Source organism: Mytilus galloprovincialis, chromosome 3 (assembly GCF_965363235.1).
Source record: "Mytilus galloprovincialis chromosome 3, xbMytGall1.hap1.1, whole genome shotgun sequence".
Classification (NCBI taxonomy): domain Eukaryota; kingdom Metazoa; phylum Mollusca; class Bivalvia; order Mytilida; family Mytilidae; genus Mytilus; species Mytilus galloprovincialis.
Window position 1 is genome coordinate 85,244,397 of NC_134840.1, and position 25,531 is coordinate 85,269,927.

A 25,531-nucleotide genomic window follows, 5' to 3' on the forward strand; every position below is an offset into this window, starting at 1 on the left:
ATTTCACAAATGAAAGTCACATTTCATTTTACCCACCAGGGGGATGAGTTGGAGACCCTGATTTGTCTTCTAATTGAAATTAGTATTTATGATGCAGTTGATGGCCTAGAGTATAAAAATATATGGGGTAGATGTTCATGAGATAAATAATAAAAACAAATAACTGAGCTTGAGGTCAGACAAGTCTGACACCATCCAGTCAAGGTCATGTAATTTAATTCATACTGACCACCTATATGTTTTTACCTATCAGCAATTAATTTAAAAAAAATCTTACAAGAAAAATTATTTATAAGTCATGAACATTGCAGTTTAACTTTAATATGATCAATTTTAGACTATGATTTTTAATGAAAAGAGCTACAGTTTACCATGGGTTTTTGTTTAATTTCCTCTTTTTGTTGTTGTTGGACATATTTAAACTTCTGCATTTTAATCATCTTCTGCTATCTTCAATCTTTTTAAAACTTCTTAAGGGGATGGTCAAAGCATCTTTTGAATAATAATCTTTACAAAATTTCTAAACCATAATTTTAACCCCAAATATTATCAAGGTCATGTGTACTTAGTAATGCCATCTTCTCACAGTATTTGTTTTTCTATGTGTCCCGATTATAAAGAATACTATAAACTGATAAAATATTGACAAAGCTCTATTCATCCCAAAAGATTTTAGATAATTCACAATAGAATAGAAGGAAGAATAGAATGAAGAATCTATTTAAAGTACAAAAAACAGCACCTCTTTCATCCACGTCATTCTTACTCTCATGCAGAACTATAGTTCGGCCTCAGAAAAATTTACACCTGAATACCTTTAATCAAAAGGCAGGTAAATAATCCTTGATCAATAATACATCAGACAGGTAAAACCTATGTCTACATTACTATGTGGTTATATACTTCTATAAATTAAACATGTGGTTGATTATTCTGTGTTCTACTTATACCAGTCAGAGACAAACCAGTATTCCCTAACTCAAAAGTTTTTGAAATCTGTTCATCATAATTTTATACATATATTAATTAGATTCTATTTTGCCCTGTATATGTGTTCATCACAAGCATCAAATGCCAGAAAATTAGCAATATATGAAGGAAGTTCACCCAATTTTTTATGGGATTTGCGTTGCTCAGTTTTCTATGGTGTGTTTTCTGTACTGTTGTTTGTCTTTGGGTTAAAGAAAATCTGTTAATATCTGTAAAAGTGAATGTTGGGCCAAATATCTAGGATACAGCAATCCCCCCCCCCCCAAAAAAAAAAAGAGACTGGCCAAAAATCCTGCCAAAAAAAAAACAACCCCAAAAAACAAAAAACTGACAAGATCAAGCATATGAACATGTGACAGGCTGAACCGTATCCTCCCCTTCCCCTTACCCTATAATTATTTTGATCTGTCAATAAAAAAATGGTACTACAGGGGAAAAGACAGTGAGAGTCAATACAGAAAAAGCTTCATATTAAAAAGAATAATACTGTATAAAATTGCATCAAAGAATGCTCCTAGTTAATGAAAGCGAGCTGAAAGTACTTAATCCTCTCTCAAAGAATACTTAATCTTCTCTTAGTTATAAAGGTATTTCACAAGAAGTTATATAATATCTTTATACTTTAACCTCTTGCCAAATATATCTTACGATTCTAATGTATTCAATCTTGCAATGTTGCATGCCTATTAAACTTCCTCGTTCAGATGTCAATATAAATAACTATATTTCATACAAATTGTCTTGATAAGATCAAAAGATAAGATAGGGCGAATCTTCTTTATGTTTGATCTATGTCATTCTGTTATTAGTTCCGATATTCTTCTGAGAGAGGAGAATTTACACCTGTTTTTGTAAATCAGCCCATACCTCCCTAGTATTACTCATTTCAACATGTAATTCTGATCTGTCGTCAACAATTACTCAAATATTTCCCAACTTTGAGTTTAGTTAGGTATGACTGCTGCTGATAATAATGAAGAAGATCCCCAAGGATTGATAACTTGATTGATTGATTGACAGATTTTTTAATGTCATGAGACAATTACAAAATATTTCATCAATTAATAATTGATCGTTCAATGTACCAGATCTCTTGCTGTTTCAACAGCACCACAATATTATGAAGTCAACAGATACAGAATTTTTGTACTAGTTGTACAAGCTCTTAACCACAAATTTTAGATAAATCAGGAACCCATCAACTGATACTGTGGTTCATTTATTTTCCTGGGTACAAATTTTTCGTGGTTAGAGGAAAACTTGCATATGTGTGGATATTCAATTTGGTGGTTTTGGCAAAGTCTTCGTTGAATATTTAAATTTGTGGTTCCCTTGTACCTATGAAATCCATAAAAATTGGTACCTAACGATATTAACGAATACACAGTAACAGTAATTCATGAAAACTGGGATCCACAAATAGAAGTAATATTACAGTGATATATACTCTACACAAAAGAACAAAAAAGTCATTCTTGGGCAGATCAAGAATTTCAGTTATGGAGAAGGGGAAACACTCTTGAATATCTTTGTCCTCATTAGTTTCAAAATGTATTAAGTGAGGAACAGGGTTCTGGATAGCTGCAACAACACAATATATCTACGCCTGGTACCTTATAAAATTTAAACATTCTATAGTAACCCAGTTATGTAGCTATCTTATATAAAACTTACATTTGTATTTCCTAATACATGTATAGTGAAACTTGTATTACGTAAGAATAGGAAACAAGTAAATTATCTAAAACCCAGGTGTTTAATACCAATAGCTGAAGGGTAAAATTTAACAATGGGTTCAATATACAAAATTTACATTTGATTAAACCAGTAAGTTAATTTAAAAACAAGTTTAATGAGGTATGTAGTTAAGCCCTGGCTGAAATGTCATGTAAAATTTGGTCATGACCTTCACCCTCAGTTACAAAGATAAATTACCTCACATTCGGCTAAGGATGCTAATTCTCTTGTCGCCCAGGCCGGCATTGTAGGTGGGGGAGGAATGTTGATGTCATCATCCAAATTTATCGCTGATTTCTCTTCGATCTGTTCCATGTAGTAAACCATAGAATGTAGATTAGTGTTAAGGAGAAAAATATCCATTTTTTTACCGAAATTTATACGAAACACATGGATACAAACTAAATATGAAGAATTAGTCACTTTTATTTCTTTCTAAGTTTTACAACAATCAGTTTGATAACTTTAACTTGGTAACATCTGTTTTTTATGACAAATGAAATGACATCATAGCTGGGAATTTAATTTTTCCAGCTGACATCATTTATCGTGGTCATTATAATATTGTAAGCTGCAAATGATTTTCAATTTAGTGCCATAAAATGACAATAGATACAGGAAAAACGCCTCAAATACTTGCTTCATTACTTCTTAGGTCAAAGTAGTATCATAATGACCTGCAAGGATGTCAGGAAGAAAAAAATCATCTCTGAGAGACTAAGGTGATCTAATCACGGTTCATTTGAAAAACATCAATATTTGTATGGTGAATCTTATTCAGAACTCATATTTTTCGTTAAATACATCATTAGAACACAATATGATATCATGTTAAAATTCAAATCAACTATTATGTTTTCACATAGGCTTAATGAGGTCCTAATCACAATATAAAGAGACAAAGGATATACTTTAAAGTGTTTTATGAATCCCTAGAAGTAGATGCTTAGTGTCATAAATTTTTTTCTTCATCTTTTCTGTTTGAATGTTTTACATGTTGAATGTACATATTAAAATAATTTAATGTAAATTTTTTAATATTTATCTTTCAGCTAAACAAATCATGAACTAGTAAGCATCTATTTCTGATTCATGTGTATGCTAGAAAATTTATCCTAAAACTTTCTATAGGCAATCTACCTTGTCTAATTACTCCAATATATTATTTTATCAATATAAATCCATCTATCTGGGAATCAATTTCTAAATTCTCAGAATATTTTTAATTTCTCTATCCATTTACAATAAATAAATGATCTCTATGAAAATCTCTTGTCCTATATTTACCATGATTTAGCCTTAAGTCCCAACTGTTTTAAGCAAAGTTTGCTATTCACCTGTATACTTCAATATAAAATCCCATGATTCATTGTTTTCTAATGTCATGGAAACGATGACATATGTTTTATAAAAAGGATATCAGTTCCAAGTCTGACAGAGTCCATATGTTTTAAGGTGACATATTCTTGGTCTTGAATCCTTATGTTATTCACATAGGTCTACAAAAAATAAACACTGTATTTTGAAAACATAAACATTTTAATAAATTGCATATTCATTTAAATTTGACAATGAGAAACTTGTTTATAGTTGTATGTAAGTAGTTTATTTAAATCTTACATCAAATATTAACTGCACAAAAAACCTACTTGAGGTGAAAATTTTGGTTCATAATTTCATATCTTCATGGTTCATTAAAAATCTTTACACATGAAACTGCAAAAAACTTATTTTATGTAAAAACCTATTGAGTTTCATTCTTCCAACAAATTCATAACTGTTTTGAATTGTACACCTTAATATTTAATGTATTGAAAAAAAATGAAATTTGAAAAAACATAAATCTATATGCTTTCTGTTAAACAAAAGCATCTGTTTCTGTTAGATACATAAAACACTTTGTTGCCATGAATATTTATACATTAAGATTTACAATTAACATTGAAATTTTCAAGGATATGTACATTAAAATGTCATGCTTTAGTGCTTGTGTATTTAAAGTGCTGCTGTCTGAAATCAGGTTTTTCCATTTTGCTTATTCATCTCTGAAAGCACTTCCTAGTGTGCTAAAATCAAACTATTGTGGCAGATCCAGAAATTTTCATAAGAGGGGGCCTCTCCAGTCATGCTTCAATGATCCCCCAATTTATCAACCATGTTTTTCTCATAAAGTGGGTTGGGGGCGGCCTCCTGGCCCCCTCAAAATCCACACCTGACTTATATATACATGATAAAGTCTAAAAGTTGCAGCCTGTCACAAAAGTCTTTTACCATAATTATCAAAATAGAAGGTAGAATTTATTCTGGATTGAAAAATTTCACACTCCCCATCAGTAAAAGATCAACATCCCCCTAAAACTATGCATACAACTGATTTCATGTACTGGTTTGTAGGTTGATGAAATAGAATTTAGTGTTATGGACAGGTCTCTTTTTAAATTGTTCACATTTTGTCAAGACTAGGGACAATAAGCTATAGGTTTCTTTAATATGGTACAGACTGTCTATCGTTGAAGATGATAAAAACTTATGAATTTGAGAAGTAAACCCGAAAGTTTTAAAGTGTATAAACAAAATACATTTATATTTCTTGACAATCTCTAATACTAGAAAATACTAATTAAACATTCATATGCCAAACTAAGACTTATCTATCATCACTATTTAAACAAAAAGTATTTACTGAATAAAAATCTTACCCCGTTAACTGTACTAAGATCCTTAATCTTAAACCTGTTCAGGTAATGGTCGAACGTTATCACAGCATGTCTTTTGTCCACGGATTGTGACTGAAAAGAAAAATGTCACAATTACTGGTCTACAATTTTAATCCACCCATTCATCGTGACATCAGGTACTAAAACTATACACTATATCCATCCCTGGCAGACACAAGACAAGATATATATATAGAAAATAAGAAATTATGTTTTTCATTTTACATAAATATGGCTCCTTAATATACCTGAAAGCTTCGATAAATTAATAGTCAATCTTATAAATCTAACACAATTTCTTCGAATATCGCACATCAAAGTATGGCACTGATCATGTTACTAGCTACGTCTACCTCATCCAACCACTGCACTGCAATTATTTACGTTGTGATTATAAATGTGATTAAACATGTATTCTCTCTATTATATAGATCACCTGTAGTGAGAGTTAAATGTTTGAAGAATAATCAGATAAAATTCAACAGCTCTACCAAAGTCTGATGAAGGAATTTCATGTTTACTGTTTCATACCTAATCAACCACCTTTAGTTTTTAAGTGAAGAAGTATGTGTTGAAAGAATGTCACTTCCTCACTCATGGCAAGTTCAAGAACAAGGGCAACAACTCTTGAATGGGGTTGTAGGTGGCCTGATGAAGTGCCCTGATTTTCTAGTCAATATAATCTGTCCATCCAACTTCCATACCAGTTGATACATTGTTAAATTGTTCCTGTACAGAATTTTAAATACTTGCTGCTGGACATTTTGAAAACAACCAAAAGTCAATAATTGGTATCATTCTATCTTATCTGTCATTTGAGTCATTTGATTTTTGTCTTATTATCATTACTAATGTAATTTGATGTAATGTCCCAGTGAGATTTTTAGTTAAAAGTCAAAACCCAAAGACTTAATATAAAGTAAAAGGAACCTACAAAAATTTGGACTTTATATAATAACTAAATATAACACATTGGAAGATGCTATACTGAGTATGCCAATGTTACAGTAATATAAAAGTGATGTTAGTTACAAGTAAAATTATATAATGACAGTGACCTATATACATGTATGCAAGCCTTGTATAATACATACAGTGAAGAATTAAAAAATCATTGAAAATGTAACTTTGTATATGCATGTGACAATTGTAACAATATATTCTTTCTACCAAATGACACATGATGGATTCAGACTGTTGGATATATTGTGCAATCTCTTTTCTTGAATCCCAAAGATCACTATCTTTACATCACAAATAATAAATGTGTCAACAAATTTTCTTGTAATTTGTGAAATCTGTCTTCATTCTTACAAATCTATGCCTTCATTCTATTGTAACAAATCAAATGTAGACTTTCAAAAATTTATGTATAGTTCTTGATAAATTAACCTGAACCCACCAATCAATGCAATTGCAAAACAATTTGTTAGGTTAAGGTGGTATGGGTGTCTTCCTCCATCTTGGATTGTAAAAAACAGAGAATCAAAAGTCCAGATTTTCCATCAAGTTGTCAAAATTTGATGCAGGAATGCAGATGTTTAATGTACATTTTCATTTAAAAGTACCAATTTATAAGAATATAACTCCTAAATATTGATATTTTTGCAAATGTTAATTATTTTTGGTTGTTTTTATCTTTTTTTAAAATTGGCATTTTAAGGGGAGGTAACTCTAAAAAAGTGCATTTTCTGAAGGATTCCTTATTTCGAACTTTTCATCAAAATATATTATAACTTCATGGCCCCAATTAAGTTGTTCTTGTGTAAAATTTACAATGTTCAATACTTGCTTGATGTCTTTTTCATTGTACCCTTTTTTGTATTAAATGATGCTCCCCATTTACATCATGTACATATCTTAGAAAAGTGAAGAAATTCTTGGCACTTGTTTCTGTTCATTTTCAAAAAGTAAAAATGTTTTGACAAAGACTGTATTGTATATTCTTCAATATGCAGTTAAAAAAAGTGAAAACTGAATCAGACATTTAAAAAAACAAAGTCTTATCTCATCAAGATAAGGTTCAAGAAGGTACTGCCAAATTTCACAAAAATAAAAAAAAAAATCATGCCAGAAAGAAAATGGAATAACTATGTCATGCAATAATAATTAGATAGTAAACAAGTAATAAACATGTAGTATGTATATCATAGTTGTTAGGTCAGAAGTCAGTGCTCGACTGATAATTAATATTGTATACAAGTGTATATGTGAACCACCTTACTGCAGCATAGGAATTTTCTCTCTGTATTTTAGGCAAATTCACAAGTTTAAGTAGTTTTGATCTAAATCCAAAAATTCTCCCTGCAACAACAAAACATTATGTAATATGAACATGTTTATTAGTGGTAGAGTTCCGTGAGGACACAATTTATACATATGTTTTGTAGCAAGGGGTTTAGCTAAGCTTAGACACATTTCAGATTTCCAGAGATGATTATGAAATGGATATGATACTAAATGAAGAGACATATAGTTCTCTTTTTAGAAAATAAATGTGAAAGCTGAAAAACATTGATAAATACCAATTCTAAAGAGGCACATCGATTTCCTAGTTTTATATATGGAGTGATCTCCAAAGTCCCACAACCTCAACAAATCCAAAAAGACAATTCGATAGCCAAAGAATTTCAGATTAATGCCAGTAGTTGTTTTCTTATTACACACTATTTAGTTTTCTGTTTCAAGCCAAGTTTGTTGGTCAATATTGCAATACACCTAATTGCTATTCCTGGCTGACCCAAGAATCTGTCCCACAGTTGATGTGTGTCCTATATTGTAAGTATTCATACACCAATAAATAAGTTGTAAAAAAAGCTAAAAATCTGGGCTAAAATAAAGAATTAAGAAATACCAATTTTGAGAACTTTGTAAAATCATATCAATGAAGTCAGCCATATGTCTAAACTATTTTTTTAATTTCTAGATTCTGAAAATGAACTCAACTCTGACCTCAAAACAAACATTTAAAGTGAACTAATGACAATTGATGATTTCCTTTTCACTTTTTTGCAAACTTTTTTAGAACTTTAATGTATTTTTAAAATATAACTGTCAGAACAGACAGGATTTAACCAAAAAAAACAAGAATCTTTAACACCTGTAGTTAATTTGGTAGTTTATCTTAATGTCAGGACTGTCATAGATCTGAAGTTTGTAGGTTTCCACAAATAAATGTACGAAATTAATTTCTATGGATAAGAGCTGAAAAACGTGTTGAATTTTAGAGAAAATAAAGTGAATTCTATTGTAATATTGATTTAAATTTATTATACAAGAAGCTGACAAAGAGTAATTCATCTTCTTAATGTCAATATCTGACAATGGTAAATAAGATTTTAGTAGTAATATTTTCTTAAAGTTTCAGCATCAATTTATTTTTTTGATAATTTACTTGTCCTACCAGTGCATTACTATTAAAACTCAATTTGCAACTACCAATAGTTTTTGATTGACATTGGCAATATGCATCATTCTATCTACCAATTTATTCCAAATGTCTGTCAGTAAAACGAAAATAACACTTTGTTAATTTAGAGTGTCTGGAGTGTGATTCTCAGGATATTACTTTCATTGGGAATGTCGAAACCCAAATATGTTTTTTGATGTAAAAAAAACTTGAATAATTAAAAAGACCAAAAGAGACATTAAAGAATATCCAAATTAGCAATTTGGGTGGAAAATGGAACCATACATGTAGCTTCTTTATTTCTAATGTTGTAAATCATTTGGTCGTTTTTTACCAGGAGAAGCCATATGACTGTAACAATTTTATTTACACATCTTTTGAAAATTCAATTAAAGAGGAGGGTCTAGTATTCCGTACATCTATTTCAAGCTAGGGTCAGTAGGGACATTTTAAAAAGTGTTTCAATATTTCCTAATATTCACAATATCACAGCTCCAACTTCAAGTTCTTACAATTCTACATCAGATGTCTACACAAATGACCACATAGCAGCTGGAAAGGGACAAATGAAATCCAAGTCTCCTTCTGAAAGCACCAAACTTCATACTGCAAGTGCTAAATTTGTTAGTACCTTGTAATCTAATTATTTGCTTATAATCCATTAAGGACTTGTGAAGATGTACAAGACGAAAAAGTGCTAAGAAGACAAGAATGGGGATAAAACTCAGAACCAGACAAACTAATGGAGAGACAGACAATTAGAAAACTTGACGTCCTTAATAGAAGACAAGGTAATCCAGTTAAATAACTGATCAAATAAAATCAACAGTATGATTGATTGTTGTTTGGGTAACCTCCAGTGGCAAATATCTCATGCATATTCATATAAATACTTTTGGTATAACTTAGTAGGACTGGGAATATAGCATTTCAAAATAAATGGAAAAGAAAATGACCAAAGAAATATAAAATTAAGAGTATGATTCATTGTCATTTGCCTAAGCTTCCAGTGACAAATTTCATGCTTATGAATGTACTTATAGCGTTAGACAATATGACAGAAATAATCTAATAAAAGAAAACTTTTTCAAAATAAATGAAAAATAAAATGATCAATGAAATAGATCAGGAGTATGATTGCTATGAGTTTGATTAACCTCCATTGGCAAATATTTCATACATATCGATATATTATAGTTCTAGACAATATGACAAAAAAAAAGTGTTTTCTAGTTCAAAATAAATGGGATAACATTGATATGGTTTATTCATTTAAGACAAAAAAAATCAATACATGCACCAACAAACCCCAAGGCAAAAGAAAAGATCTTTTATTATACTGCTCTATATTTGCATATATAGTTCATCTACTAAAATCAAATGTTAATACTCTGAACAGTTCCTCAAGGTATCTTTCTATTTAATCATCCTGACACCATTAACTACTTGGCACAAAGAAACCATAATGGAAATTTAAAGCTGGCTTAAATGGAATACATTTATTTTAACCTATCCTTTGTGTGTTGTATGCTTATTTAATTTGAATAATAAAAAACTTTCCTTGATAAATAAATTGACAATAATTTAAATGGTCTTAAAGATAAATATATACATATACATAACGTGAAAACCATGTATGTTTATCCAACAAGTTTGACTTAGGAAATAAATTCTTTCAATACATGGTCTTATGCAAACAGTAGTAATGGGTGGGGTAGACGGTAACAGAATCATAATACACGTTTCTATACATGTACTTCAAAGATATGAATGGAACACTCTTGAATATGTGTGAAAAAAGAAGTATCTGTAAATAGTAATTCATTCGTTTTAATTGTTCTGTCCAAACATTGTGGGCGACTAGTCTTGAAACATGGCTTCATACAGTCTTTTCTTAACAGGATGGGTTTGGGTTCATGTAGAACTCCAAGAAGTTTTATTCAGAATATTTGGCTTGAACAAATAGCTCTCCCAAAGCACCTGATATCATTCAACCTTTTCATGAATGCTCGTACTGTTACTGCAATTAATAGAGTAGATAATGATGATAAATTTTGAGACAACACATCTAGCTTTTTTAAGAGTAGTTTTGAGACTTGTAGAAAACATTTTATTTGTGAATTATAAAGGAAATATGGGGATCACAGTGTTGCATATACCATATAATCAGCAAACCAACAAACCAACAACACAAGAAACCAAAAGACATCTGGTGCTTAAGAGTCTTTGGTAATAGACAGAGGTCTATTCAATATTTCAAGCCCTAAATCATTCAATGTCTAGACAGAAAGTTAATAAATTTAACAGAGATTATCAAAGATCTTCATTCAACACTGAATTCCTCAAAAGGAAAAACTAATGAGGCTCCTAACTCGAATCTGAGACACAGTAACATGTTATGCTTACAATAAATCATCATATCAGATACCCCATTTCCACCCTCATATATATATAATATGGACTTGTACCAAAGTCTATTTTTCCTGTTTAATTTTAACCATTTAACTTACTAAACAACCACAAATTTATTTAAGTTTCCAATCTCCCGACTTTAAAAGTACCTTGCAATCTAAATAAAATAGGAATTTTGATCCCATAACTGATACGATCTCTATCCATTTATGAATGGAATAATTTATTTGATACAAGTTACTACTTGAAAATGATTTGTGTCCAAATGAATTCTGATATCAGAACACAAAAAAGTGTATACCTTACTCAAATAACTGTATTTAGTTTGTACAAATATATCCATTGTGTATCTCTTAAAATCTCAGGACAGAACATAAAGCTCATTTTCCAACTTGTAGATTGAAAGATCTTTTTTAAAAGACAAAATCTATGTAGAACATATACTAATCTGATTCTTTCTATGATAAAGTTTACACAAAGTAACTTAATATTTTTTCACAGTAGGATATTACTTATGTCATTAAACTTTACATCTAATTTAAATTTTTCTACCATAAATATACGTAGGTAAAACAGTTTTTCAATGATAAAAAATGTCAAATATCATAACAATATTGTCACTTGACCTCAAGCAATAAGAATATCATTTCTACTTCCACATGTTACAGAAGTAAATGCAAAAATAAACATGTTTTATTTAAAACCAATATCTCAGGTCTCTGACTCTATGATTAAATCCTGGAACTATAGAAGAAGAAAATCAATATAATGAATTCCTTAGCGTACTTACATTTAATTTTTGACTTTTTTATCCTTTTGAACAGATATTTAGCTAATTTAACCTCCCAATATTTTTTTTAACAATATTAACGGTTTAAATAGCACATGTGGTCGAACAGGTTTCCATCACAAACATAACATTACATTCACAAAAACAGTCAGGTCATATGATCATTTAAAGGGGAATAACTCTAATTTAACTTCACTTTAACTGAAAGAAAGTGTAAATATTGGCAATCATTTGGAGGCATGTCAAATGAACATTCCATCATTGTGTTCACGGTGGGTATGGTTGTCCTGCGAGAGAATGTTCTGTGCTGGTGATTCGGTCCTGACGGGTGCTGGTGATCAATGAAAAAATGTAAACAAAGACGAAAATGATGATTTTTGACGTTTTCACTCATAAAAAATTGAAAAAAACAGTTGAGATTTTTCAATTTTGTTTCTTATGGGTTCATATGTAAAGCATTAAAAAGTTGACCCTCTAAACTGTTTCAGTAAGCGTAACACAAAAATGCTCATTTTCAGAAAATCTCGAACTGAAAAAATAAAACAAAAATGCTCATAGAGTCCGCTTTCTATACCGCAATCCACACGACAAAACTATTTTGTGAAAAAACATTGCAATTTATTAAAATTTAGCATTTTTTCAATTTATTCATGTCCTGATACTGTGCTGGTGGGTCCTGTCATTGTGCTGGTGGGTCCTGATACGGTGCTGGTGATTTTGGATAAGAAGTTGCTCATATTTGAAACAAATGTTACAAAATCAATAAAATTAGGCAGATAATTATTGTCAATAGGATCTATGACTCCTATTTTAGCTCTTGTGCATCCATTTGGCTGTTTAATATGTGTTTTCAAATGATCGTTACTTATATTACACAATTACATAACAGGGCAACCTCTTTCGTCCAATATCAGATAACAATATATACTATCTGAAATAAAAATAGTTTTATTAAGATATTAAATGCCCCTTACATTGATGCTTCAACAATGATCAAATCCCATGCTGCATAGACATGTTTGTTAGCGCTCCGCATACCCCTCCCCACTTACTCACACCCCCCCCCCCCCATTTCCTCCTTCATTGTTACAGTGGTGTAGCAACACAACAATTTAACACAAAGACACACATTATTGAACAACAAATGCTCACAGGTACTAAAAGCTAGTTCAAAGCCGCATTTTCAACTAATAGATAAAGCATGTTCTCATATGCAAAAATCCCAATCGTGTCGATTAAAAAAGTCTCAAAACTTAAGTTCACATTTTAATGTTTGATTAAGCAGAACTTTAATTAAAAGTGTGCAGTGAATCTTGTGCTCACAAAAGTTATTGTCATAATTATGTTTACATAAGACTTATAAAGGAATTAAGAAGGTACCAAGAAATATTTTACAGTTCAATTTAATGATCATGAATGGAAGGAAATGGTACGGAAGTTTACATAGGACAAAAAGAAATTGATAGTATTTTTTGGCGAAAGACTTAAACGCTTCTTTGCATTATATAGTAAAACTCTTCTTTAAAAGCATGCAAAAAATAACTTTGATTGACTTGCTTGCTATGTTTGCTCCAAGGATATTTTCAAACAATAGGTAGGCGGAGTTTCAATACATACTGGGATTTGATTGGACAAATACAAACTGACAGGAATTGAAGTTAATGTTTATTGTCCAAACAAATTCTAGTATATAGTAAACATACTACTTACCTGTCGTTTACAACCATCCAAAACAATCATAGCAAGCAATTTAAACCGTTGAAGCTTTGCTTTGCATGTATTTATAGAAGAGCTGTAAATTCTAAAAAAACAAATCTTGTTGTCGTAGATGGTTAAATCCTCAACAAAATATCATTAACTTTGTTGGAACGAATAAAGGTTTTAAATCAAATTTTCGTGGACTTTTTAGCTTCCACCCTGACGAGGCATGTTAGCTGTTCGTATGCTGTTGCACCTGACGCACCGAAACTTTCACATTTCCATCTTCTTTTCTGAAATATTTTACCCAGCTCATACTTGACAGGATTGTTATTCTAGTAAAAGGTGTAACCAATGAATTGAACACAAGTTAAAAATTCCACAATACTATATAATTCATTTTATGTGTCAATTTGTTCGAAAAAAATCGAAAAGAAGAGAGTTTTTTAATGTCATGGTTATCTGTCGCTATCTAGATATATGCTTAGCATTTATTTCAGATGACATGGACTCCTCACCCAGGTGACCCTGCTGCCTTTCATATCTTTATCCGTATACAATTATTTTAAAATAGATAACCAAAGGCTGCAACTCGTATTTTTGTATTTAAATGATTCGTTGTAACGAGAATATTTGTGGTGAATGGAAACTGTGAGGGTCAAAATCTTAAATTGCTTATAAATGTTGCTGGACCCAGTTTCGTTATCTGATCTGAATTTTCTAAAATGTGCAAGGTAGATAGACATTTTGATATTTTTTTTACTTGGTAAGTTTGCCCCTATCGCTTGAACTTTTGCAATATTACAGCCAATTTCAATGAGTGTGTAGACAAAGGGATTACTTTGGTTATCTTGCTTGCTGAACAGAAAAGTCATTGTAAGTTATGTAAACTACCCTACTTTAAGAGTAGACTAGTCCGACAAATGACACATCTTTCTGTCTGTAGGACCAGGCTACTTCGAAAGGATTGTACTTTAACTTACCTAAAAATGACCTCATAGTGTGTGTACTAGGTTTTCGAAAAAAAAATACCTGATAACCCTTCAGACAAAAAAGAAATGTTGAAAATATCTTACAGATACAGCAAGTGATTCTTAATAGCTATAAGATACATTTTTCTTTTAAATACAACTTTTAAATCTTACGGGAAACTATTCCAAGCTTAAAACTTTCACTGTAACCTCGCTTTAACTTATCCCCCATCCCCCCTCCCCCCCGAAAAAAAACCCCAAAACAAGCAAACCCGCAATACTATTGTCTTTCTTATAGTCAGCACTCAATTGTTCACAAACAAATGTGTTTAAAGCTGCTAAAGACATATGATTCAAACGCTCAGTAAGTCCTTTGTTCTATATTTTTGCTCTCCATTTTTATGCAAAACCTTTTACATTTTTTTTTTATCGGTTATTGTTGAAGGTCGTACGATGACGTATGGTTGTTAACACATACTTTCTTTGGTTTCTTACGGAAATTTTTCCATTGACAACAAACATACCACATCATCTGCATTATATAAGTATTGTATAAATTACAACGTATTTTGGTAATCTTGCAAAATGATCGTAATCCCGAGAATCGTTAACATATTTTCTTATCTTAAAAGGGACAAGAAGGGTTCCATCAACAGGCCAATAAATAAAATTACAGTTAATTTAAAAAAAAAATAAAAAAAAATAGGTGTATTTTTTCTCTCATAATAACAGTAAACAGATTCACAACAATGTCAATTTCAAGAAAGCAGACAACAGTTAATTAGTCAATAACTATGCAGCATCAATGATCTTGAATATATGCTTCTTTTAACTAAAATATAAAGGCACAGAACCAGGACATTGGAGCACAGTACCAGGACCGTTTTTCTTATCACCAGCACAGCGTCAGGACAATTCCGTTTAACGAACTTGTACGACTTTTGCAATATAATATTGTTGTAATATACTTTGCATAGTACTTATGACGCATCAGAGAAAAATTAAGCAACAAAACAGTCGTTTTATTGCCGTTCTGATACAATGTAAACAAACCCACCAGCACAGAATCAGGACCCACCAGCACCTGACAGGACCAAATCACCAGCACAGTACGTTCTCTCGCAGGACAACCATACCCACCGTGGTGTTGATCCTTATGACAAACCCTATTTGCTCATAAAATCTGTGGAATTTATTGTCATTTTATTGAAACATAACGTTTTAATTCCTAAGCACTGCAACTTACTCTAACCAAATTTAGTATCATCATCTGAAATTAGATCTATGAAATTTCTGTGTTGATTTGATTTTTAGTTTTTTTAGACTAGAAATGTACAAGTATTTCAAAATACAGTGTAAATTGCCTTATCCAACACACTGGGGGGCCAGAAAATAAAAGTCAGATTAAGAAGGGTGTGTAAATACTCAGGGTTTTTTTCTGCAACAATAGATATATTTTGGGACCATAAAAATGTGTCTGTTAAAGCAGGATGTTTTGTTTTTTTAGTTTTTGAGAACAGAGTTCAAAATATTTTTTGGATGAACTGAGTGATGAAGAAATGAAATGACATATTGATTGCAAAATAGCCCCATAAGAGGGAGAAAATATGCTAAAGTGGATGTCAGAAAGGTAGGATAATTAAGGTAACCAGAATAAAGATACTACCAATCCACCATAACATAATGTGATTTCAATATCTAGCAATGAAACCACTGTGAAACCACCAGTGGCAAGAACTTATATATTTATGATATGGGGTGTAAGTTATATATATTGATTCATTTTTTTTACAATTTTTTAATTGTTTTTTCTTATTGCAATACCATCTGTATTATATTGTATAGGATATACTTGTCAATCTTACCTGGACAACTATATCACACTCCTCCCTCCCCATAAACAGCATGGTCTTGGGTAGGAGGTACCTCTGACCACATTCATCCACCAGACCCCAGTCATCTGTACTTGTTTCTGGGTCCTGTAAAAACACAAAAGGTAAATCTAGGAACTAAAAGTAGAAGCTTGAATACTATCAAATAAAACAACCAGGTATGTTATAGTGTCCACACTTATTGTATCAAAACTTTGAATGTTTGTTTTAAGATATTTTTAAATAAATTTAATTTAAATAAACTGGTACAAACAAAAACATTCAACAAGATACTTGTCATAAATTGTATATAAGCTTAAGATATTTGGCTCTGAATTTTGCCAAGGTGACTTACATGTAGTCTAAGCTAAATACCCATCTTTCTAAATATTCACATGAAAATTTTCAAGGATTACTTATAAATTTAATTATACATCAGACTCCCGTTTGAGATTTGTCAAGGTGACTGGGTCTAAGCGAATTACCAATCTTTCAAAATATTCACACTTAAACATTCGGAGGATTACTTATAAATTTAATTATATATCTGACTCCCATTTGAGATGGATTGTCCTCCCCCTTCAAGAGTAACCTATATTTATATACCTATATGTGAACAGCTTAACCACATATCAAGTAAACTTAACAATATTTTTAACACCATACAAATCCAATTATGCATAATTTGATGGCATGAAAATGTTTGGTTTCATTATGATCATATATAAATGTACAGGATAAGCCTGCTTTTGGTGGTATGCTTAAATATTATTATTAATAACTGAGGCATGTAATGTACTTTGAATATTTACATGAAAACCTTTTAAAAAGAGATTGCACCAGAGACTAGACACAAGTATTTCCTGTCTAGAATTTTAATTTTTAATTTTCCATCTTACTGTATCCCCGAATTTATAAGACTGTCGTGACCTTACAAGGTCATGAATGAAAAGAATTCATCAGAAACTGACAAAAACTATCTATTTTTATGTCACCGTTCAATGAACACCTTTGATCTACAGTCCTCTAATATTATGTCACAGTAATTTACCTACCAGTAATAATATTTATATTTGGAAGATTTCAAGGATACCCTTATCTTGTCATCAAATAATTGCTCCTCCCAAACATAAAATTAATACACAGTTATGAATAATAAACATGCAAATTTCATATCTGTCTGAAACTTACAAATTTTGGCTGTGAGGTTAATTGGAGCATTTATTTCAATCTGGGTATATGTCAATGAGACAGCAACCCATTTCAAATGACACAAACAAAATCATTCTCTTTATTTTCAATATATATCCAAATAGTTTTAATGCAATATTTGAAAATATGTTTTAATAGGATAAGTTACTGACAAAGAGTTATACCAAAATTGATGTTTTCATAATTGTTATTTTGAAGACATAAATAATTAAGTAATACAGAGTTATTCCAACAATATATTTTCATTGACCATTGGTTAAAGTGACAATTCTGAACTCTACTCTTCCATAGCTTTATTAGAAACTAATAGAATATTGATTGGAAACTGGAATTTTCAGGATCATAACTATTTATTGCCAGGGAGTGGTTATAATTTTATGCATAGCTGCATTTCTAGAATGGAACTATCCTAACGGTCTACCATAGTATGGTACTAAATGATATTATCATTGATAATAAGTACCATGAATCATTTTACTCTTCATAAGTTCATATTAGTATGCCACTGGTATTTATGTAACAATTAACTTCCCTTCTTTAGCAGAATGGAATCAATAAGTTGTTTTAATGCAAGTAAATTGAGAGTTCTTAAAAAAATATCAATTAAAAATTACATATTGATTTTTTAAGATACACTTGTTACATTTGCTATCTAAAGGCTTTAAATGACATCTAAAATGGTTCAGTACATTATCTAGTTTTTCTGATTTGACTGTAAAAGGCACAGCTGCCACAGCAAATACCAGGACAATTAAGCTTGTAGGATAGAATTCAAATCAAACTTTGGGAAGGTTTAGTCCTTAAACCTAGTACTAGCCCGCCACATGTTGGTGTGTTGGTAGCTGTGTTTTGCTATACTTTAGTGTGTCTTATAAGAATTTGTGGTTGATGACAAATGTTTGGTAGTCTGTTAAATTTATTGACACCTTGTTTGGATTCTAGACTTTTTAAAGCTTTATGTAAGGTTAAGACAATGGGCCATTCTTGAAACAATATTTTGTTGACTTGTTGCATTTACTTTCAGGGTTGCTGTCTAATATACTTTATACCCATCTAATCATTTTTGCTTAACCTTGGGTCATCAGTTTAGAGTATGTCGTTTTTACTGAATTAAAATCTTTTGTAACTGATCCAGGGTATAGTGTTACAATGTATAATGCATGTGCTTTAAATTTCACTGAAAACTAAAACTGTTTTTAAATATATGCCACTATTAGCTGAGTCAGCATAAAACTAAAAATATTTCTGTGGAAATTGTTAGTTTTTAAAGAAAATTCCAGTAGGCTTAAATGAAAATAAATAAATGGGGAATGTGTCCATGGGACACAGATGATCCCCCCTTTTTGCATATCATAAAAAGTTATAAAGGTACATAACTAAAGAACGGTAAAAGTGAAGCTACCCAAATTAGTACTTGATCTAAGTTTTGTGGTAATAAGTAATATGTATAAGTTTCATAACATTTGGTTGAGGCAAACATAATTTTGAAGAATGGAAATCATTTTTGGACGTACCCGGTATGTACATTATGGTGGGGGCATAAAAATAATTTAAGGTCCCTCAATCAGTTTGAGCAGATCTTTTATATCAGTATTACAAAAATTAGATTTGCCATTCTATAAATGTTAAATGCAATGCAATCAAATGTGCCACTGCAGCCACATTATTTGATAAACAAACAGGATCTGAAGTGCCACTGCTGCCACCATGTTTTATAAACCAACAGGAACTGAAGTGCCACAGCAGCCATCATGTTTTTTATAAACCAACAGGAACTAGGGTGCCACTGCTTACACCATGTTTCATAAACCAACAGGAACTCAAGTGCCACTGCTGACACCATGTTTCATAAACCAACAGGAACTGAAGTGCCACTGCTGACACCATGTTTTATAAACCAACAGGAACTAAAGTGCCACTGCATCCCACATGTTTGATGAACCAACAGGAACTAAAGTGCCACTGCATCCCACATGTTTGATGAACCAACAGGAACTAAAGTGCCACTGCATCCCATATGTTTGATAAAATTTCACCATCAGGAACTAAAGTGCCACCATGTTTTATAAACCAACAGGAACTGAAGTGCCACGGCTGCCACCATGTTTGATAAACCAAACAACAGGAATTATAGTGCCACAGCAGCCAACATGTTTTATAAACCATCAGGAACTAAAGTGCCACCATGTTTTATAAACCAACAGGAACTGAAGTGCCCCTGCTGCCACCACGTTTGATAAACCAACATGAACTGAAGGTGCCACTTCAGCCACCATGTTTTATAAACCAGATAATACAAGCAATCTTTAAGTTTCTATTCCAGACAAGACTTCCCCCATCCCCTTGTCAATATGTTGTGATTTTAGCAAGTAGTCCTTTGTTCTAGTTTAAATTTGTATTGTATGGCATGTCAATATGGACTAACCTTACACTATTTCTAATAAAGATGAAATTCACATAAAAAAATCAAAAATATTGAGACAACTGATTTTATTTTATATACTCTTATTACATGAAACATGTGACGTACTTCTGACAACTTGCACATGTTTCTTCAAATCAATAAAATAAATCAAAAAACAAAGAAAATTTTTATCCTCACCTCTGAAGAAAATTCTGAATCTCCGCCAAAATAAATCCTGGTCAACAGTTTGAATTGTAAATGACCATGTATGGCAAAAATATTGGAATGGCTATTTGTATGTTTAAAATTCATTGTTTTTCATCATTATTTTTTCCAAATATGACAAACTGTCCTATAAATCATGTCATTATGGTATATTTAGTATATAATAAAAGTCTTTTTCAGTATCTTTCCAAACTGACCACATATTTGTTGACAAGATGATCTATATCGATATTATCCTGAGAATTCATTGAGGGATGTATCGTTGAACGGACAGGTAGAAACTGCCATATACCTGAAGCCAATAACTAACTAGAGATTACCTGTACAGCTGTTTGTTAGATGTAAACAGCTTGCACCAATGACTCAGTATTGATGTAAATGTTGTCGTTTTTTTACCTTTATTTTTAATTATGTAACGAATTTTAATAAAGGTACAATTGTTAAAACACCAATCCTCACGTTCCCCTAACAGCTTAATATTACAAATGTACCGGTGAACTTCTTTTTCGCATCTCCCGTGGCAATTTATAGACCGGCCCCCTAGATCTGTTAATGATTTATAACAAACTACTGATTTAATAAAAACAATAGTCCCTTGGCACATTATCACAGAAAAGTGGACCAAACTGTATCAATACACACAATCTGAATAATCCATTTAACTCTAGAACAAACTGCCCCTCCTATTAATAGTAATTCCTATAAACCTGCTATATCTTATTTATTTAACTTCACATTTTCTCACAGAAATATTCAAAAGCATGAATTGTAGCCAATGGCCTTCATATATTTTTGTGAAAAACTGCTTTAAAAACTATTTCAATTCTAGAACTTGATAGCTAGTTACAGTTATTGTAACATTGTAATATATTTCTCTGGTCCAGTTTTTAACCCTTTATTCAATAGTGGGGCCTCTTTGTCTTGTGAATTTTTACAAGGTTGTCTATTACCATATGAATTACTTTTACAAATCATTTATTTTGCAAATCTCTTTTATAGATTTTTTAAAAGTGTTTTTAAAATCTAATTTTTTAAATTGACTTTTCTTTATCCAATGATTATCAACATTATTATATTAGATGTTGGCTGGTAGCATAAATTTACATGTATCAAAACCTTTTAAGATCTTATGCAATTTAAAATTTTGATCTTTAATACTGGTTCTCTGTAACTATTTTAACTCTGATATAGGGAGTGTGGCACACATGGTCATGGATTTTCTTCAAACTTCACACACTTACTAAACTTAATGAAAAAAACAAAAAAGACTGCAGCATTATGTTTCTATTATAAAATATGCCATAACATTCCATAAGCTTTTTCAATTGAATATATAATGATGTTAACCTACAGCAATACTAGAAAGTATTAGACAAAAAAAATCCGCCAGCAATTAGCAAGTATTTTTCTTAAATTTCAATTACTGTAAATTCAGTAATTATTGTGTGCATTTATTATTGCGCTTTTTTTCATTTTGGACTAAAATGCGATTTTAATTTTTGCAATATGGAGTAATATCCTGTTTAATTCATATAAAAAATTTCACAATGTGAGTTTTAATTATTGTGATTATAACCCTTTTGCGTTTTTTTGCATTATGAAAAAACATCACAGTAATATCTGAATTTACAGTACTTTAAACCCTTACAGCAGATCATTCATGTAATTTCTCACTGCATGTAACAACAGTTATCACATACAAATGTAAAAATATTTGTAATCGGTTTCTACCAGATGCTCAAATTGTGTAATAAAAGCATTTCACATCACATTCAATAAATATTACTGCCAGGCATCTGCATGTACCACAAAAAAAATACTTCAAGGGACATAACTCTAATCTAAATGAATTATACCAATATAATCATTCATAAAAAACTTTTTTCCCAGGTGTCTTTTGGTTTCAAGTACCAAATGAAGGTAATAACCACACATTTTCAATCTTGCAAACCACATCAAATCTTAACCATCAAAAATTGTGTGCACATTGTCATTTTTAATGACATAAATCTTCAGTAGGTACATGATGTACATGTATTAACATACATGTACTTAAGGTCATAAGAGAAGTTATTGAAATTTGTTTTAAAGGCATACCTTTTCCTCACTGATGAGTTCTGTAGATAAATCTGAAGACAAATAATTCCCTGATTTGTACTTGAATCCATATTTTTTCTGAAGTTTGGAAATGAGCATATGAGCTTTAGATAATGCTTTATCCATATTATAAATCCCACACATTTCTTCACATTAATTCAGATTAATGTACATTAGTTAGGTGTTAATGGATTAGATCCACTGAATAAACTATCAGATGTCTTTATAATTTGTACAGAAGCTTTATACTAACACCGAAACTTGATAAGTCAAATGAATATATATATAAGTATATACATTAGAGGACACTGATTATCATATCACATATACAAGACGAAATTCTAAACGAAAATTGTCTGTATATTCATATACATTGTATATACAAAAGTCCTTGATTTTGCAAATAGTTTTTGAAATTTGATTATTTTTAATCTACGAAGAAAGAATAACTGCCAAATTGCCAATTAATTAAATTCACATAAACAATAGAAAAGAAACTTCTCACAGGTGGCTGTTTAAAAAATGCACGATTTATATTCCATGAAATAATCCTTTTGGTTTTTTTCTTCAAATCCAGTATATTAAATCCTGCTGCTGCATACATGTAAGATAATCAACTTCACTGTCCAAAACTAACAGTGGGATAATAGTAATCTGATGAACACCTTAATTAATCAAAACACTGTTGTTATTGTCATGGTCCGAGGGCGGGCTCTTCACCCCGTGGCAAAATCACTGATAGTATTATCATTCGACTTGTATAAAATTTCACTTTGTATTGTAATACTCTACCAGATTTAAGGTAAGTAGTATACAATCCTTTACGATTGGCACCGATTTTAAATTTATGGAATTTCAATTAAAGAGATAAAGGTCATCATTTAAATTTGTATTATGATAATGAGTTTGAAATGAAACGTACAATCACTTTCAGTCATCTAACAACTCTTAGATACAACAAAAAAGTAAACTTAGGCATACGTAAAATTAAATTATATCATAATTCGCTTTTCATTTCTATTCTTGTCTGGACACAAACAGACTTTCTGACATGAAGTATTTGAACAAAATAATTAAGTAAATATAAGGTCATTATTTAATTAAAAATGAAGTGGGGGCCACTTCTATATCTTTTTCCTGAAGAATAATAACTTCCATTAAACATATATTTACACAAATTTACAGACCACAGAATGATATATTAATTTTTTTGTCCAAATCACAATATTAGCACAATGAGCTGAATTACATTAAAATTGTAAAAAAAGTGCCCCTCCCTTAAACTGACAAGTATACATGTACACTTTTTCCTTCAGTATTTGCCTAAGGTGAGTGTGTTTTCTTTTTTGCTTTCAATTAAATTGCAGATTCATTTCCTCAAATTGTCTGCAAATAGGTAATTATTCAAAATTTTATAATTGTTTTAAATAATAAAACAAAATAGTAGAAAATTTCAAACTCACAACAATTTCTAATTTGTAATGTAACAGACTGCATCATGGGTCCATAACAAGAGTAATGCTACATATTAGAAAAAGACATTCCAAATAACAATGTTTTTAAAGATTTTCCAAAAAAGGCTCCAATCAGTTTGATTATCTCCCTTGACATCCTGGTATTTCTGCTACTTAAATTTAATTCTCTAAAATTTTTATTTACAACTCACAAATGTAACAGCTCAACTAGGATTTTTAAAAAGTCTTACTATATACAATATAAGTTATCATATATGTATAAGTAGTTTGATTCATCTAAAAAAACTTTAAAGCAACTTTTTAAAACATATCAATTACATTTTTCATCCTACACATCCATGTCTGTTCCCTTGAAAGGATTTGTAATGAAGACATGACACTTTAAAAGGTTGTAATACGATTATACCTGTTAAGTAAATTTATGGATATACTATATATGCCCTGGGTCATGATATACCGTGCATGTCATGCAGTTTTTATGTACTTTCAATTGATTTAAGAACAGATTAGCAAAAAGATGTAATTCATACCAAATAATGAAGTCTTGCCATTTTTTTTTTTTATTTTTTTTTTTTAAACTTTTTAACACCTTACTTAGAACTTTTCTAGTGAAGTAAATTGCTGTTATAATGTACCTTGCTTGTAACCCTGAGTAAATCAAGATGTTCTTATTAATCTATTCTTAAGTTTTGCGGATTGCAATTTTATGTCGATTTCAAGGAAATTAGTGGAAACATGATTTCACAGAGTTCTACATACGTAGCCTTATGTCATCTTATATTTTGTTGAACACTTAAAAAACATATTCAATTATTGGCCAAAAATTCCACAAAATTTGAACATCATTAACGATATACATGAAATTATACAAAATCATCATTTTTTCCTAAATTCAGTCAATACATTTTGTATTCAGAAATATAATATCATATACCCTTTTAATCACTATGTTTGCACTGTTGACCCCAATTATCTTGAGAGTTATGAAAAGTATATTTTAAGTATGTGACTTAATTTTCGTTTGTAAAAATGTCAGAATCGCAAATCTTCAAAATATTAAAGCAACAGCTTGTACTTATGTTGTAAAGGTATTCTAAATATGTGCTGACATTACTTGATAACGAAATATCAAGTTGATGAAAAGTACAGGAGTCAGTTTTATTTCATTAAAGTGGATGAATATTTATAACTGAAAGATTTGTAACAGTAAAAATGTGTACTCCTGTTTTCGCAACATTACAGAAATTTTGTATTTCAGAAAAAAAGAATAACTTTTCAGTGTCAGATTGTTGAACACGAAACAAGCCAAGATAACCAGTTTATCAAACTTTAGACAATACTTTATTGTTCAGGTTTAATGAAATCAAGAATAATCTCTCAATAGCCTTTAATAATCATTCTTATTTCGTAATTTAATGGTTGTACATGAGAACTCAAAAATCCATCTTTCATGATAATTCACTCTTTAACTCTAGAGGTCAAGTTTTTAACTATAGATTTATATATACCGGTACATGAAACAA

At 30.7% G+C, this 25,531-nt stretch overlaps 1 protein-coding gene across 9 annotated transcripts in view; it reads right to left on the reverse strand.

The window, feature by feature from the left end:
• The window catches only part of LOC143069207 (uncharacterized), a 77,801-nt gene that overhangs the window by 44,840 nt on the left and 7,430 nt on the right, over positions 1–25,531 (reverse strand). For 6 of the 9 annotated variants that reach the window (XM_076243727.1, XM_076243726.1, XM_076243730.1 and 3 more), the window contains exons 1-5: positions 22,534–22,674; positions 16,590–16,703; positions 5,427–5,516; positions 4,146–4,226; positions 2,926–3,057 (exon numbers count right to left, since the gene is read on the reverse strand). In XM_076243727.1, coding sequence (XP_076099842.1) covers positions 2,926–3,057; positions 4,146–4,226; positions 5,427–5,516; positions 16,590–16,703; positions 22,534–22,659 — 543 coding nt within the window. In that variant the 5' untranslated portion in view covers positions 22,660–22,674. Of the gene's footprint in view, positions 1–2,925; positions 3,058–4,145; positions 4,227–5,426; positions 5,517–12,055; positions 12,203–16,589; positions 16,704–20,409; positions 20,720–22,533; positions 22,675–25,531 lie in introns of those variants that run through there. The other 3 variants (XM_076243725.1, XM_076243728.1, XM_076243732.1) reach the window with 3 other exon arrangements.